The sequence below is a fragment of the Natrix helvetica genome (assembly GCF_964273705.1).
Source record: "Natrix helvetica genome assembly, chromosome: 2".
NCBI lineage: Eukaryota > Metazoa > Chordata > Lepidosauria > Squamata > Natricidae > Natrix > Natrix helvetica.
Window position 1 is genome coordinate 266,453,741 of NC_138552.1, and position 18,725 is coordinate 266,472,465.

The following is an 18,725-nucleotide window of genomic DNA, read 5'->3' on the forward strand; positions in this document are numbered from 1 at the left end:
GAAAAGACCACATACATATAACACCTTTAGGGTAGGTTAAAAGGCAATCAGACATATTTTTACAGCATAATTTTCTTTTAGTTGATTAGCAAACTGTCAAAACACAGTAATCTGTATTAATGGCAAACATTCATTTAATGTTCTGCTTCCTGGCATCTGCAATCTTTAGAGGTGGCAGAACAATAATTAACTAAATTAGAGCTCATGCAGGAAGGAGGTGGGAAAAGCCCTCTCAGCCTAGTCAATTCATGTATGCAAATAATATATAAAGTGCATACAAAAATGAAGTATTTAGTCACTGACATGGTATATGTTGGCAAATAGCCTCCTTATAAATGATCTTGTAGCCTCAGAAATCATTCTATGAAATTGAAATCTCCCAAATAGTACTAAATTGACAGCAAGCAGAGATAAGAGCCTTTCTGAATCCATACTGCATTGACAGATAACTGTTTCCCTCTGAATATAAGACTGGGTCTTATTTTCTTTTGAGTCTCAAAATAAGCATTAGGACTTATTTGGGGGGGTGTCTTATTCTTTTTCCTATGTACAGGAGGCCCATTTCTTCTTTTTGCTCGCGGGGGGCAGGAAGCCACCACCGCAAGGCAGGAGGGGTGGAGCTGCCCCACATGCCCTACACCAGTTTACCCTCAGGGGCCCTGCAGCCAGCCCACCCACACCCTAACACCTGTCTCACCTAGCAGCCATGGCACCAACACACCGCTCAACTTCCTGCTCCATTCTGGCCACAAGCAAGCAGAAGAAGTGGGCTGGCGGCCATGTGGGCTTCTCCTGCACATGGTTACTGGTGCTGTTGCTGTGAGGCAGGTGTCAGGGTGTGGATCGCATGGCTGCGGAGGCTCGGAGGTAAGCCAGTACAGGGTGTGTGGGGCAGTTCCACGACTACCCTGCCTCACCTTGTGGCCATGGCATTGCAAGCAACCAAATGGAATTGCCAGGCAGCCGGATGTGCATGGTCTTAAGTAGGGCTTATTTGGGGGTAGGACTTATATTAGGCACACAAGTAAAAAAAACATGCTAGGGTTTATTTTTGGGATTATTTTGGGGGAAACAGGGTATTAACATTTTTGGGCTAGAAAATGGATACTAACAAGGAAAATTCATAAAACATTTCAAAAGCAACTTCATTTAGTACCCATTAAAATTATCTTGAACCTTGTCCTAAACAAAACTTGTGTAAACATTTTGCAAGATATCCCTTTCTCTCTAATCTGGTTTAAAGTCTTGAGAAGATCCTAAAAACTGGGAAGTGCAGAATTCTTTGGGATAACCAAATAGCATTAAAACATATTAGTATTAAAAAAAATCTGATTGGAATTGAAGACTGTATTTTCTTTGTGGATTAATGAGAAACTGTCCCAAGGAACTAGAAACTGATGTGTTGACATTTGCATTGTTAAAACAGAATCATTATGTTTTCATTTGGTATAATTGTTATCATGCTAATATGTTTCATGGCAATTCATGCTTTGATGGCTCATCTGCTAGTAAATCCTATTTTTGCAGACCACAAATCCTCCCATGATTGGGCCACTGAAATATGACAGCAAAATGGCACAATTTCTTTTTTCACAATGTAATATTTTAAAAAAAACCAGGTGCATTATTCCTCAGACTTTAAAGCACTCTATTTTCTATTTCTCCCACCTAATAATAATAAAAAAGGGAAATTTTCAACCCTGCCCACTCTTATGACAACAGTAACTGGCAAGATGACTCCTGTTGGCCATGAAGCCAGTAGCTATAAAATTAAAAATAAATAAATAATAACAACACTATGATTCCTAGACAAAATAATTCACTCATATCTTTTACATAAAAGGAATCAGTTACCAAATTTTTTTGCAGTGATAAATATAGGAATCTATGTCTTCTGTATAAAACCAGAATAAATCTAGCAAAGGATATAAGTATGCAACTGTCAAATCAAATCAAATCAAATTTTATTTGTTAGCCGCACCCTCTCCAGAAGGACTTGGGGCGGCGTACAATAAAAACACATAAAATATACAAATATAAACAGTACATATACATATACATATGCATGGAGGAGGTAAACAGAATAAAATAGAATTAAAATTTCAATTTAAAATCCCCTCAATTAAAATACAAAATACACAATTAAAAACCCGTCAGGAGCGATATGGTAAAACTATGGTTGAGCCAGGCCAGCTACTTGGAAGATGTGGGTCTTGAGCTTTGCGCGGAAGGAGCGGAGGTCAGAGGTAGTCCTGATATCAGGGGGGAGGTCATTCCACAGGGCTGGGCCCGTCACAGAGAAGGCTCTGCTCCCAGGCGTCGCCCCCCGACACTGTCTGGTAGACGGCACCTGGAGAAGTCCCTCTCTGTGCGAGCGAATTGGTTGCAGGGATGTATGGGGCAGGATACGATCCCGCAAGTAACTAGGTCCTGAGCCATGGAGCGCTTTGAAGATCGTTATCAGAACCTTGAAACGCACCCGATAGACCACAGGAAGCCAGTGCAGCTCGCGCAGGAGAGGTGTCACATGGGAGTACCTCGTACTCCCCATAATCACCCGCGCGGCCGCATTCTGGACCAACTGAAGTCTCCGAGTGCATTTCAAGGGAAGCCCCATGTAGAGAGCATTGCAGTAGTCGAGGCGAGACGTCACCAGCGCATGAGTGACTGTGCGTAAGGCATCCCGGTCCAATAGGGGACGCAATTGGCGCACCAGGCGAACCTGGTGGAACGCCCCCCTTGCCACAGCTGTCACATGGTCATCCATGGACAGCCGGGCATCCAGGAGGATGCCCAAATTGCGCGCCCGCTCCACGGGGGGCAGTTGTATGCCCCCAATGGCCAGAGATGGAAGTAACTGGTTGAACCGGGGGGCCGGAACCCACAGCCACTCCGTCTTGGAGGGGTTGAGCTTGAGTCGGTTGTCATCCATCCAGACCCGTACGGCTTCCAAGCACCGGGACATCACTTCGACGGCCTCGTTGGGGTGGTTCGGGGTGGAAATGTACAGCTGAGTATCATCAGCGTACAGATGATATCCCACCCCGAAACCACGAATGATCTCACCCAACGGCTTCATATATGTGTTGAACAGGAGCGGTGAGAGGACCGACCCCTGTGGCACCCCACAAATGAGGGGGCTTAGGGTCGACCTCTGCTCCCCTGCCAACACACGTTGCGTCCGGCCGGAAAGGTAGGAGCCGAACCACCGCAAAACGCTGCCCCGAACCCCCAACCCCTCTAGTCGGTGTCCTTTATCTTGAAACCATTCGGTTTCCAGTTTCCAGTTTCCAGTTTACTCATTGATTGAAATTAGAGGAATTGTTATTTTCATATAATCATCTTCATGGCTATAGATAGAAGGTGTCATACATTAAAAATTCTTCCATTCTTCTTATGTGAACTGAAACTCATGAAAAGCAGATGTTGTTTATATTTCTTTTTTAATATAGTCCATATTCTAGAGCAACATAATTTAAAGCAACCATAGATTCTAGAGCAGGGGTGTCAAACTTGATTTCATTGAGGGCTGTATCAGGGCTGTGTATGACCTTCGGGGGCATGGCAGGGGGCCATGGCAGAGGCACGGCAGGGGGGCATGGCCAGCTTGACTTCACTCATGTCAGGGGCGCCTGTGGCGGCCCGAGCACTCTGCAGTGAAAATGGGCTCCTGAACTCCGTTTTCAGCTGCAATGGCACTCTGTCAACCACAGCCCTCCTGAGCTCCATTTTCACTGGCAGAGGCACTGCAATGAAAATGGACCTTCACTGTTTCCAGAACAGCCCTGCAGGCCAGACCTAAACACCCCACAGGCCAGATCTGGCCCCTGGGGCCTTGAGTTTGACACCCCTGATCTAGAGGCTCTCACCAGAATAGGAATGTGAGAGCACAGATCAATTACTGCCTCTATCTACCAGATACAAATATTAAAATTAAAAGATATTGAAGTTGAGATACTCAGAAAGTATGACATGGTTAATTTTCTCTATGGACTCCTCTTCTCTTGCTGACATGTATGTCTGGACCCAAAATTCTGCCTTGTTTAACAGACAATGACCAAAGAGAACAGGTGCACCAGTCAGTGATAATAGATCACACAACTGGAATAGTTGTCATTTATTTATTCGTTGAATTTATTTTATATATAAAATAATACAGGAAGAGTTTCTTGGGTGTATAAGAATTGCTCCCCTTTTAACTTCTAGATGATCTTGTTGCCCTCCCTTTCTCCCTCCCTTCCTCTTTCAATTGGAGTTCATTTGTATAACAACTGCCTAAACAAGTCCCTGCAGTTTTCTTGGCAACATTTTTGTAAGTGGTTTGTATTGCCTCCTTCCTAGGGAGAATGACCTGGACCAAAATCACTCAGCTGGCTTTATGGCTAAGGCAGGACTAGAATTCAGGATCTCCTAGTGTCTAGCTTGGTGCCTTAATTACTATACCAAACTGGCTCTTTAGAAAACAAAACAAAAAGAAAGCCTACTAAAAATATTATAAATATTTAATTTCTAACTTTTCCTTTGTTGTATTTGACAGATATATAATATCTCTAACCAGTTAAAATAGTTATATATTTACTAATTCAGTTTTTCATCAGTTCTTTTTCCCCTTAATAGCCATATTCTGAATACTTATAATTTATCTTGCTGTGATATATGCTGTGGAAACCGTTTTTGCTTGAATGAGGTAAAATTTCTGCTGTAAATACACAATGTAGCAATTTTGCCATTGCTACATATTCTCTAACTTTAAATTCTCAATCTATTTCAATTTAAATTCTGATTTATCATCAACAACACTTTTCTAATGTTGTGCGAAGTTTATCCCTGCAGCTATGAATATTTATTTAGTAAATTGTGATTTTTTTTAGAGTATTTAAGAATTATGCCTGCTAGAAAATGTGGTTTCAATTCAAATATGATTTCTACAATTCTCTGAATAATGCAATGTATTTTTTGAGGTACTTTGGAGGGGTTTTTCCTTGTTTGTTCCATATATGGTAAAATGTTCCTTATGTCTCATGGCATTTCCAGCATTTATTACTTTATGACTTAGCAATTATTGATGGGGTTGTATACCATATGTAAAACATTTTATATCAGTTTCCTCTTAAATAGTAATGTGGGGTAAATTTTATAAATTTGTTCCATAATTCTTCCCATTATTGTGTTGTGACTATTTCTTTAAAAATTTGGCATCCATTTTATCACACTTTTTTTTTTAAAGTGCTCTATTTCCATATTCCAAAGGTGATTTTCCAAAAGGCAACTGGATTTTCTTGGTTTTTTCTTTGAAAATGTTTCATTTCTCATCCAAGAAGCTTCTTTAGTTCTAAATGCTGGTGGGAAATCATTATAACTGATTTAGAACTAAAGATGCTTCTTGAATGGGAAGCAAAATATTTTCAAAGGAAAAAACCAAGAAAGTCCAGTTGCTTTTTGGAAAAAAAAACATTTGGGACAACCATGACCTGAATGATTGAGAATCTCGATAGACATTATATCTCCATGTCATATATGAGTGTCAGTTCACGAAACAACCTACTAGATCAGCGATGGCGAACCTTTTTTGGCTCGTGTGCCACAAGTGGGGGGAGCGCAGGGGGGTCGTGTACGGCCGTTCCGCACCCATAATGCAATGTGCGACCCCCCAGTATGCATGTACCCACAACAGGCGCTCCCCCCTGATTTTTACATGCTTTTTTCGCCCTCCCCAGGCTCCAGAGGCTTTATAGGAGCCTGCGGAGGGGGAAAAGAGCCTCCCCCACCCCCCGGAGGCCCTCCGGAGGCTTCAGGGATCATCCAGAGGCTTCCCTGACACCTTCAGAGAGCTTAAAACGACCCTCCGAGCAAACCGGAAGTCACTTCTGGTTTGCTCGGAGGGTAATTTTGAGCGCTCCAAAGGCTTCAGGGAAGCCTCCGGACGGTCCCTGAAGCCTCCAGAGGGCCTCCGGGGTGGCGGGGGAGGCTCTTTTTGCCCTCCACAGGCTCCTATAAAGCCTCTGGAGCCTGGGGAGGGTGAAAAATGGCTTTTAAAAACGGTGAACTCAGCTAGCCAGCGCGCGCATGTGCGCTGGCCAGCTGACAGGGCAGTGGCTCGCGTGCCCTGACAAATGGCTCCGCGTGCCACCTGTGGCACGTGTACCATAGGTTCGCCATCACTGTACTAGATGGTCTTGAATCTGCATGAACTGCCAGGCCTGCAAGCCAACTTTTCTTTTTTGGACTTCAGGCCTGCCACACTTTCTATTATTCTACTATACATTTTCTATTTGAGAAAATAGGAGGGGGGATTATACGAGTTGGGTGATATGTAGCCATAACAAAATTCTTTCCAGAAAGCCAAGGTCTCTTCACCTGCCAGAATTGGATGGGTAGAAGCTGCCACTGTGCCAGTGAAAGATTGGACCATGTGATGGACTCGTGGGTATGGGGCAGTATCTTGAACTTTCAACTAGGTGGGGAAAACTGGGAAGCTTTCAGATTCGGGTTTTCCCAGATGTGCCAACATGGCTCTCTTAATAAATTGGAACTTTGAGGAATCTTTTGCCTCTGATTTACTTTTGGATGCTATTTGGAACCCTGACATGAACATTTGAAATTGAAATTAATCAGATTGATCCCAGCTGAATAAATACACAAAGCACTGGAAAGTTGGAGTTGGTTGGGTTTTTTGGCATCAAACCTTCAAAGTCTGGGAAAGATTTTTTTTATTCAGCATACCAAATATATCAGGAATTGTGCATTATAAATGCATTCAACAATTTTAGAAACTAATGTTTTATTATTGAAACTATATTATCTTTTATGTATTTTCTATAAGCTTTATAGAATATATTCAGTCTAATTTCACTATACAGTTAATCCTCAACTTACAGCTGTTCATTTAGTGACCGTTCAAAGTTACCCGGCACTGAAAAAAGTGACGGAGGACCATTTTTCACACTTATGACCATTGCAGCATCCCCCATGGTCACGTAATTTACATTCAGATGCTTGACAACTGACTGACATTTATGATGGTGGCAGTGTCCCGGGGTCATGTGATCCCCTTTTGTGACCTTCTGACAAGCAAAGTCAATGGAAAAGTCAGATTTACTTAACAACCATGTTACTGATTTAACAACTGCAGTGATTCACTTAACAAATGTAGTAAAAAAAAGTCGTAAAATGGGGCAAAATTCACTTAACAAATTTTTCACTTATGGTAGCAACATAAATTCTGGGCTTAATTGTGGTTGTAATTTGAGGACTACCTGTATTGTAATATCATTCCATTCTGTATTGCTGATCTCTATATTTAATTTGTCTTAAACTCTTTATATCCTTTATATCTCTCTAGAACTAGAACCTTTTCTATAGGATTCAACTATATATAATGGAATTTGGGAATGACCTTGGGGGGAAAAAGGGAAGAGATTATGCTTGGCAAACAGTCAATTAAGTGAGGCAGGAAACCCTAATATCTTAAGAAATATTAAAGAGAAAGAAATTTAGAAAAGGACCTGCCCTAAGGGATCAATCAGTTAAACGTGGTGGCAGGAAGTTTGTACTTCCAGACTTGCAAGATTCTGTTAACATAGCTCATCCAGATGTGTTTCCTACCTGGTTCACCTGGAAGGGCTTATACGTTCTTTCTTTTTTAGTTTTAGTTTTTTATTTCTATTTCTCTCAAGTTTTGTTTTTTGTTTGGCTTTTCTGCTTGTTTTTTCCTGCTTGGCTTGTTTGACGGTTCTTCTTTTCTACTTTTGGCTCCAGCTGAGAGAAATAACTAGCAAAACTTTTACTTCACACCAGGTCTGAGGGAGGAAGAAGACTGCAGTGTTTCCAAGAAAATATCTCAAAAAAATAACAACCCCCAAATCCTCCTCTCCCCTCTTCCAACCCACCTAACTGCTGTTTGATTGGCAGCTGCTGGGTCATCCTGATACTCAGGAAGGGAAGGAATCAGTACAGTTGTTTGTAATCTGCTTGGGCAATCTGTGCTTTCCCAGACCACTCTGAGATGTCATAATGTGAGCTATCAACCTAAATAGTTAATTAATAATCTGCTTATTCCTATTATAATGCACATGACACCAAAAATAGTATGATGGCACATAAAAATAATTGACAGCTAAAGCTCAGGAGAGTCTTTCAGTCTTGTCTAGGTAATATCAAAAATATTCTTTCTCCAAAAAAACCCCACCAGACTCAACACTATTGTGTCAAATCCAACCAATTTTATTTTATTTATTTATTGAATTTGTTTGCTGCCCACCTCACCATAATGTGAGAATAAGAATCTGCTTTTTAAAGCAAGAGTTATACTTTCCTTTCCTGAGGGACAAAGGACATTTTCATGGTAATTAATTAAAGGTTCACATTCCAAAGATTATGGTAAGGTTAATTGGTATGGAGACATATGTCAATAGTTTCAGAAATGATTCAGTACTTCAGAATACCTATCTCCTTGTTATGCACTATAAAATGAAATAAACCAAATTCTTTATCTTTACATTCCACCTTTTCTCAACAGCTAAATATGATGTACATAGCACCATCCCACAAAATAACTGTGTAAATAGTTTCATCTAAGACCAGTGATTTCCCCAAGTCATGCAGTGAACTTATATTGATTAGTTTCCTCATTTATTTTTCATACCAAAGTTTGAGCTGTAGCTTGCCAAATATCCAGTTGGAAGATCCTATCAAGCTTTAGCCCCACTATGAATAATAGCAGACATCTGTGTACTTGTTTGCAATTTGCGGGGTTGGAGCATAATGCACCAATTCTCTTTTATTTCTGTGCAATGTGTTTTGTGTAAAGTACCCTAACGATACCTGCTTCATAATAAGGAACCCGATATTGTAATACAAAAAGCAGTGATTTATTAACAGCTTCATTAGGCATTCTTCATTAGGCATTCTTCATTAGGCATTTCTTATTCGCAGCCATCTTTTTTGCTTTCTTTATCTGCTTTTAAACTTTGCCCATGTTTCTTCCCTCCCTTCAGTCTTTTCAATAAATCACATTATCCAATAGCTTCATTCATCTCAACCTAGCTACTGTAATCTGAGATCCAGCTCCGCCGATGCTCTGCATGGAGTATCAACACAGAGAGTTGACATCTGTCTCCCCTCACTTTTCAAAGGCAATCTGTGCAAGCAAAAACAATTTGAGTACCAGTATGGGATTCAAGGCTATGTCCTCCCCCACAAGCTTGTTTGGATTGTTTTCATGGAATCTCTCTATAAGGCGATCAGCCTGGATATTTCTACTCTTTACCCAAGATGCCTCTGACAAGGAATAGCCCTTCCACTTAATTAAGTACTGGAGTTGCCTCCTGTGCCACCTTGAATCAAGGATGTGTTGCACCTCATAATGGTTTTGGCCTCCTATGACCACAGGGTCTGGGGGCTCCCAGGGCAGTGGTCTCAGAGTGGATCCGACCACGGATTTTAAGAGGCTGCTATGGAATACTGGGTGTACCTTCCGTAGCAGTCGGGGCAGTTTCAGGTGCACTGAGACTGGGTTGATGATCTTAACTATGGGGAATGGGAACTTTGGTCCCAGTTTCTTGCTAGGGAGTCTTAACCTCAAATATTTATTGGAGAGGTAAACCTTCTCTCCCACCAGGAATGGTCATTGTGGAGCTCGGTGTTTATCTGCCTGTTTCTTATAGGTTTGTGCTGCTTAGCTAGAGCTTTTTTGACATTCTCCCAGCCTGCTTTTAGCATTGACATCCAGTCAGTCAAGCTGACTGAGGAAGGGGGATCCCTTGGATACTCAGGCATTGGGACAAAGTCCATGCCACTCACTACTTTGAATGGTGTTAGTCCTGTGCTGCTGTGAACAGCATTATTGTACGCAACCTCAGCGAAGGTCAGAAGGTCTGCCCAATTGGACTGCTGATAGTTCACGTAGCACCTCAGGTACTGCTCTACCATAGCATTCAGTCTCTCTGCCCCCGCATTGGTGCTCGGGTGAAAAGCCGAGCTAAGGCCCTGGGATGACCCAATGGATCACAGGAACTCCCTCCAGAAATTAACCGTGACCCCTCTGTCTGAGATAATTCTTCGAGGTATTCCATGCTTCAGGAAGAGTTTGGCCAGCTTGTGAGCTGAGGGTAGTTCGCTGCAGGGTATGAAGTGCGCCTGTTTGGAGAACAGGTCTATTACAGTCCAAATCACCATGTTTCCCCCACTTTTCGGCAACTCTACTATAAAGTCCATTGCGATCTCCTCCCACGGCCTTGTTGGCTCTGCTACTGGCTGCAGCAATCCGGGGGGGGGGGGGGGGGTTCCTGGTCGCTTCTTCATTGTGGCACAGATGATGCAACTTTTCACGTAACTGTCCACATCTTTCTTTATTTTGGGCCACCAGAACTGCCTCTTGGCTAAGTGTAACATCTTTAGGAATCCCAAGTGGCCTGCCGGTTTGGCGTTGTGTCTCCTCTGGAGAATTAGGATGTGTAGGGATTCTGGGACATAGAGTTTCATCCCCTTCCATGCAAGGTCATCTCTTTTTGTCAAGATGTGTTGGTTGTTTTGAAACCAAGGGTCTGCTAGCAGTTCTGTTTTGAGTCTCGTGGTTAGGCCGCTTGCGGGTTGGTCGTGCTGGTCACGGCATTGTTGTCTGGTGGTCACTTGGGCAGCTATTTGGGTAGAGGGAATGATGGCGTCCACCACCTGCTCCCGTTCGCATTTGTACTGGGGCATGCGGGAGAGGGCGTCAGCTAGAAAGTTCCTCTGCCCTGGAATGTGCTTTAGTACAAAGTCGAAGTGGTTGAAATATTGAGCCTATCGGACTTGTTTGGGTGATAGTTTCCATGGGGTCCTAAGAGTCTCCAGATTCTTATGGTCAGTCCAGACTTTGAACAGTTTCTGGCCCCCTTCCAACAGGTGTCTCCAAGTTAGCAGTGCCCATCTCACTGCGAAAGCCTCCTTTTCCCATGTGTCCCATCATCTCTCTGTGTCTGTGAGCTTGCAGGAGGTATAGGCACAGGGTTGTAGGTTTCCCTGGTTGTTTCTTTGGAGTAGCACTGCTCCCACTGCCATGTCGCTGGCATCTGCTTGGATCATAAAGGGTTGCTCGGGGTCACGATGCTTCAGCACCGGTTCCTTTGCAAACATTTCTTTTAGTGTCTCGAATGCCTTTTGGCAGGTTAGGTCTCACTGTAGAGGTTGCTTCGGGCGAGGTTTTGTTCCTTGGCTCCCTGTCTTCAGGAGGTCTGTCAGGGGTTTGGTGATCTTTGCAAAGGAGGGGATGAGTTGCCTATAGACGTTTGTGAACCCAAACTTAAAAATGACACTCTCAGTTGCATACAAGGAAAATCAGTATAAAATGTTTTATAGATGGCACCTGGCACCAACAAGGTTAGCTAAAATATCATCAAATACCTCCCCAAAATGTTGGAAATGCGAATCGATACATGGAACGTATTACCATTTATGGTGGACCTATGAGGAGGCTAAAAAGTTTTGGAAAAAGATCAAAAATTGGCTGGAGGCAATAACGGGAGTTAAAATAGAATGGAAACCGGAAATCTTCTTATTAGGAATAATGTCTGCGAAATACAAAAAAGAAATCCAGTATTTAATACTACATACAATAACGGCGGCAAGGATCGCCCATGCCCAGAAATGGAAAAACAAACTAACTCCAAGTGAAGATGAAATAATAAGAAAGGTTATGGACTGTGCTGAAATGGACAAACTAAAGAAATTCAGGGAAAAGAAGAATCAGAATTCTACCAGATATGGGATAAATGGTATAGGTGGATGGAGGAAAGAAATAAGAATCAATGAAGGAATGTAACAAAACTTAAAAATAATAACTATGGGTAAAATAAGAAAGTTAAGAACGGTAAAACCCAAATAAAACATAATTGAATGGGAAAAAAATAATAAAAATAAAAATAAAAAATTAGTTAATTCTAGGTGATAAATAAGTAGAACATTGTAGCTGCTTATAAAATGTTTTCGTTTTTAAGATGTTTATTCGTCAACAGATAACCCATCATGACATTTATTATAATATAAATATAAATGATTCTAGACAAAAGTATGTTCAAACAAATATAGTTAAATGAGAATGTTGGTATATTGATGGTATAAAGATTTTTTATTTAAAATGTACAATTCAATATGAATGAAATATAAAGAATGATTGTAGTAACGCACGAAATTTAATTGTAACCAATCGACATGCTTTCTGGAAGATGTAATGAAGAATGTTTTTGTGTGTTTTTTTGTTTAATTAAAACAATAAAAAAACATAGAAGTTTGTGAACCCTAGGAAACTTTGTAGCTGCCTGCGGGTGCAGGGGAGTTGCCAACTTAGGATGGCTTGCACTTTGGCTGGGTCCATCTCTATTCCCTCATTTGACACTCAGTAGCCTAGGTAGTCTAGTCACTCACGGTGGAATTCACATTTTGATAGCTTGACGCACAGGTTGGCTGCCAGAAGTTTTTCCAGTACTTGGCGGACCAGGGGTATGTGGTCGTCCATGGTCTCAGTGTAGATCAGAATGTCATCCAGGTAGACGAGGACCCCCTTGTAGAGGTGCTCATGCAGCACCTCATTGATTAACTGCATGAACACTGATGGGGCTCCCTGTAGTCCAAATGGCATCACTTTGAATTGGAAGCTCCCTAGGGGGCAGTTCTGAACGCTGTTTTCCACTCATCTCCTTCCCTGATTCATATTCGGTAGTAGCCTCTCTGAGGTCTAATTTGATGAAGACTTTTCCCTTGGCCAAGTGAGATAACATATCTTTCCCGAGGGGGATGGGGTATAGGTTGTGAATGCACACGGCATTTATCCCTCAAAAGTCCACACACAGTCTTATAGTTCTGTCTTTTTTCTCTTTGAAGAGCACTAGCGCTGCAGCCTGTGGCTTGGCTGGCTCGATGAAGCCTCGTGCTAGGGTTTTGTCTATGCATTTGTGCATTTCTTGCATTTCCCGGGGCGTCATGGCGTACAGCTTGGGTTTGGGTAGTTTTGCCCCAGGGATGATTTCGATGGCACAATCTGCCTCACGGTGAGGGGGGGGGGGGGGAGAATGTTGCATTCTGTCTTGCTGAATTCTTCTGTGAGGTCCTGATATTTCCCTGGGATCTGTTCGGTCTCTGGGGTTTCATCGGATGTGGCTCCCAGATGTTCTGGTGTGCTGGGTGGTTTCAGGTCAGGTTGATCTCTCTCTTTTGCATCTGGTTGCTTTCTCATGTTGTTGGCATGCAGCCCGCTGTCGACTTTTATTGCTACTCAGAACCACTCAGAGAATCGGTTTGGAATGTTGCGGTAGGCAGTTACTTGGGCAATCTGCTGGTCCAGACTTGTTCTGAAAAAATACACTAACAGACGCTCTGGTAAAGAGGATAGCCTTCCAATGACTCTCCTAAATTTGCGGATGTGCTCTTTGATGGGGCAGCCCCTTTGCTTTAGGTCGCTGAGCTCATCTTCTGCATACAGGTCCTTCTCCACCTCCTCAAATCTGGCCTCTAGCAGTCGTAGGAAGTCATATATGCCTTGCAGTTGGGGGGCTCTCCCCTTGTGGAGGGCTGCTAGCCATTCCCTTGCTTCCCCCTCTAGTCCCTCTGTGATAGTATTCACTATGGCTCTGGGGGATGAGTAGAGGTGTCCATACCATTCCAGGTGGACCTCAGCTGAGTCAAGGAATAGGGCTAAGTGGTCTGAGTTCCCATCAAACTTTCCTCTGAATCAGGGTGGTTCAATCAGCAGTACCCTTCCCTCCTCCTGGCAGCCTCTGTATGCTTGCATTTGATATGTCTGAAGATACTCCTCAGTTCTAGTTCGGAGGGAGGGTGAGATTGTCTGCCCTGTGCAGCCTGCCTGCTACGTGGGAGAGGCACTGGCTTCATCTTCCTTCGATGGGTGGAGAAGTGGGGCTGCGTTCCCATGTGCTTCTCGTCACCTCAAGAAGATCCACTGCTCCTCCCCTCTCTTTTGGCATGCATAATGGCCTTTCTTCACGGAGGGTGACCCAGTCAAATTCCTCCCTCCATTGTTCTATGGAACTTCCCAAGAGCTACACTGGGGGCTTTGGGGGCCTGGCTTGATTCCAGCCCAGCATCCCCTCCACTCTTCCCAGCTCGCTTAGGGCCTTTCCCTTTTTCTGGGCATAGGGGTGGGGTGGGGGCTCAGCTTTAGCTGTTGATTCCTTATCTCTTCTTGCTTCGCTCATCTTGGCTTTGATGTCTGATGTCTGCTATCCAGCTCTGTTCAGATAGCTGGCCTTTTGCCATGGTCTTCTGAGTTCCCCCTCGGCACCCCCAATATTTAAAAACAAAAGATGGCTGTCTGTAAAGTACCCTAACAATGCCTGCTTCATAATAAGCGATGCGATATTGTAATACAAAAAGCAGTGATTTATTAACAGCTTCATTAGGCATTCTTCATTAGGCATTCTTCATTAGGCATTTCTTATTTGCAGCCATCTTTTTTGCTTTCTTTATCTGCTTTTAAACTTTGCCCGTGTTTCTTCCCTCCCTTCAGTCTTTTCAATAAATCACGTTATCCAATAGCTTCATTCATCTCAACCCAGCTACTGTAATCTGAGATTCGACTCCGCCGATGCTCTGTATAGAATGTCAACACACAGAGTTGACATTTTGCTTTGTTGCATCTCACCCAAAGTCTTCTGATTGAGGCAATATACAATCTTGTAAATAAATATATAAGTCCGTCATATTACAACTAATGGTTAGCACCTACCTGGGAGTTAGATAAGGGTCAACAAAATTTAAGTGGAGTTGGACCTAGTCCACTGGTGACTATGTAGGGCTTCTAGTCTGATCCCTCTTTTAATTCCGCCCCCAACTTCTGTCACTCTTTCTCCTATAGACACAATCTTAATTCTCTACAAATTAGCTATTTCAAAGTTCCATTCAACTGCCAAGTTATTCCATAAGCTTTATCATAACTAAATTATTTACAAGATTGTAAAGTATCATTAACATAAAATACAAATCCCTTTTGAGAAACAGCTAAGTTGTAAACCATTGACTAAAAATCCTTAACTATAAATGTATATTTGATTTCTACTGATTTCTAACAACCACAGTTATATTTGTACCCTATAATGTTTAAGATGGCTTCTGGCTAAACACAATAATGATGAATATCTTTTGCCATTCCCTTCTAAAAAAAATAACTAGGAGCAATAGTGAATGTATCCTTTATTGTAATGCAGTAAATTTGAGCTTTAATCCATCATTGCATGAATCTTTTATTTAATTTTGTGCATGTCAACTTCAGATCAGTTTTTACTCCTGATTACTGCATAGACATGTCCCTCAGTTTTCTTGGCAAGATTTCAGAAGCAGTTTGCCCTTTCTTGCTTCCCAGCCTAAGAAAGGGTGACCGCCCTAAATTACCCAACTAGCTTTGTGCCCAAGGCAGGCTTAGAACGCAGTCTCTCAGTTTCTAACCACTATATCAAACTGGCTCCCTCATTCCATATCACAATCTTCATTCATTTTTCATACCACTACAATAACCATATCTATGTGTATGGAGGGGTCTTTCTATTAACAAGTCACAAGACTAGATTGGATATTGAAAATCTGAATTCATCCATACTTGGATGAGTAATCATTTTAAAAGGAGATAATAGTGATAAACAGTTTCTTGAAGCAAAGAATTATGGTCATATTCATTAATATTAATAATAGTAAAACAGCATAATTTAATATAGGTCTAGTCAGAAATATAGTCTCAATATTAGACAAATTGAACTTACCAAATATTGCCATGTGCATTCCCTCTGGAAAGGGTTCAACCATACTGTTCCCATTCACGTGATGTTTACCTGAAAATCAAAGCAATATTACCTTATCAAATAGGAAAGTTTGTTTGACTTATATGGCTTATTTTATACACCTGGGGATCTTCATGTGGGCAGAGCCCATTCAGCAACTGTACCAGTTTTTGTTTGTTTTGCTCTTTGCCTTGGCTAAATATTTGAGATGGATCGTCTAATAAATTGAGATAATGTATAGACACCATAATCCTAGCTGGCTCATAAAGCCACAAATAAAAATACAATGAAAACCTAAAACTAACATCCAAAACAACTCTCAATTTCCTGAAGCAATACCCCTCTATAAATAAACAACCACATTGTCTGGGCTTCAGCTTCCCCCAACCCAATGTTGTGGGGAAGGGAACCAGTTTTTCAGGATTTTTTAGAGAGCTAATAGGATAGTGGCCTTCTGGATCTCAATTTTTTCCACAGGGCAGGGATTGCTACCAATTTCATGTTTATTCTCTACTATATGTTTCTGCCAGGAGTCTCATTCATATTATCAGAGATTTGTTATTGATTTTTAAAATTTATATTGCTTCTATTATTCTGTTCAAAATGAATATCCTAAAAGCAAGATATTCTGTAATTCTACATTAATTTACTGCATGTAAATGCCATTTAATTTAATGGGTCTTACTTTTGAATACAGTTACATAGGACTGATCAATCTCACAATTAAAAATGAACAAAACCACAAGATAATATTCCCAAACTAGCAGCAATTAATCAAAAGTTCAAACAAATTGGCCTTAAATTACCATCTAAAAATGGAAGGACTGATTACCCGCCATCAAGTCATTTTCAAGTCTTAGCAACCACATACAAGTAGGTATCAGGTTTTTTCTTTCTAAAATGTTTTAAACAAATGCCATTCCATCGAGCATCTTTTGATCAGAAAGGTGAAATATAAATCAATCAAATAAATAATAAATAAATAACTACAGATTAGACAGGCCTTTAAAAGAAGAAATGACCTAAAAGAAGGACCTTTGAAATTTAAGCAAGCCACTGTAATATGAGAAATACCATTCTGTATATTCTGTATAGTATCTTGTTTCTATGCATTTAAAGGATCTAAAAGCACTTTAGACTGTGTTCATAAAAAAAGAATATGAACTAATAAAGTAGATGTAGAATTGGAGTGATATAATCTGATTTTAAAGTTTGGCTTTAAAAAACTGGCTGAATTTTGAACTACCTGACATAACTGAGTCAGTACTGGACGTATCTATAGAGAGACTAGTCTGACATTTATACAGTTTGTGCCAATCCTTTTATACATTCTCAAAACCCAATTTATTCTATAGTCAACATTCCAGAAAATTTAGTGTCAAATAAAAGTAATAAATAAATAACTGATTAGTTAGGTTCACACATTACATTAAGACATAGTTTGCTTAACCATGATTTGTTCAGTATCAAAAATAAAGCATGGATTCATACATTATGTTAAGACAAATATCATTACAGTAAAACTTTCATTTTCCAGAGCTTACTCCAATGGATTTTGATGGAATTTATCAAATTCTGTTGTAATTGGCAACATCTGTATAATGATGATTCAACAGAAATTACTTTATTTATAATATTTAAAATGTAATAAATTATATTTCATAATTGTAGAAAATTATATTATATTGTATAAGTTGTAGAAAAATGTTTGTTTATAATATTTGTAGACCCACAATCATAGAAGCTAGGATGATGTATAACATACCAAGATAGTACATGCATTGCACACCATGAGAAAATGTCCACTCTCTTCATTTCAGGACTAAACCCCTAGTGGAATAAGAATTCTTTCACTACCTTGCATATTGCAAAGAGGAACAAGGGTATATTCTGGAAGCCATGTTCCAGAGCATAGGAGCCACTACAGAGAAGAGCTGCCATCTACCCAATTACTTTAGGAGGCTCTCTCAAGATGTTCAGACCAGATAGGCAGAATCAACCGTGTTGAGGCCAGTACCTTATGTACCAAAGTATTGTGGGCTTTGAAGATAAAAACCAGCACTTTGAATTAGACTTAGAAGCATATTAATATCTAATGTAGTGATCTTGTAATTGATACTAGCTCTAACTGTGAACTTATCTGACTAGAAATCTAGCCACTGCATTCTGAAGTTATAGTTTCCAAGGCATCTTCAAAGGCCATAGAGAATGCACTGCAGTAATCTAAATGCATAGCAATTAAGGCTTGAGTAAACTGATATTGGAGAAGAAAGGGTTGCATTGGCATGCTGACTATTCCTGGTTAAAGACCTCCTTGGCCACAACTTTCACCTATTTAAATAGGAACCATAAGACTTGGATGAGCTCCAACTCACAAACCAAGTTCTTTGTCCATATCTAGAGTAAGTACCATCATCCCTTTTATCAGATCACCCTAATGTGAATTGACAGAAAACAACTTGGCCTTGATAAAATTTAATGTGAACTGATTAAATCAAGATCCTGGATCCATCTAGATCCTGACAGATACTAATTCAACCTTTCCAGGGCAACTCTGGTTTGGCCCAAGATGGCAAAATATAGTTAAGTGTCATCAATATGTTGAACTGACAAATGACCTTTTCCACCAGCTTCATATACTGTAAATATTAGATAACACGAGGAAAAGACCTCCGTAGCACATCACACTAAAGCAACCAGAAATGTGAGTGCTGCTTCTCTACAATTTAGATAGAAGCAAAACCACTATCAGGCAATGCCCCCCAATTGCCACCCCTTGAGGAAGATTCAGCAAAATGCCATGAGTGATTATATCAAATGTCACCAAAGACACTAACAGAATCTATATATTCATCTATATCCCAACAAAGATAATCCACTACAGTTAACAATGCCATTTTTGCCTCATGATTTGGGTCTGAATTCTGACTATGAGAAATACAGATAATCTGTTTCTTCTAT

At 40.9% G+C, this 18,725-nt stretch overlaps 1 protein-coding gene across 1 annotated transcript in view; it reads right to left on the bottom strand.

The window, feature by feature from the left end:
- The window catches only part of MSRA (methionine sulfoxide reductase A), a 224,203-nt gene that overhangs the window by 119,600 nt on the left and 85,878 nt on the right, over nucleotides 1–18,725 (bottom strand). Inside the window, exon 2 of the mRNA XM_081943808.1 lies at nucleotides 15,747–15,815. Coding sequence (XP_081799934.1) covers nucleotides 15,747–15,815 — 69 coding nt within the window. The remainder of the gene's footprint in view (nucleotides 1–15,746; nucleotides 15,816–18,725) is intronic.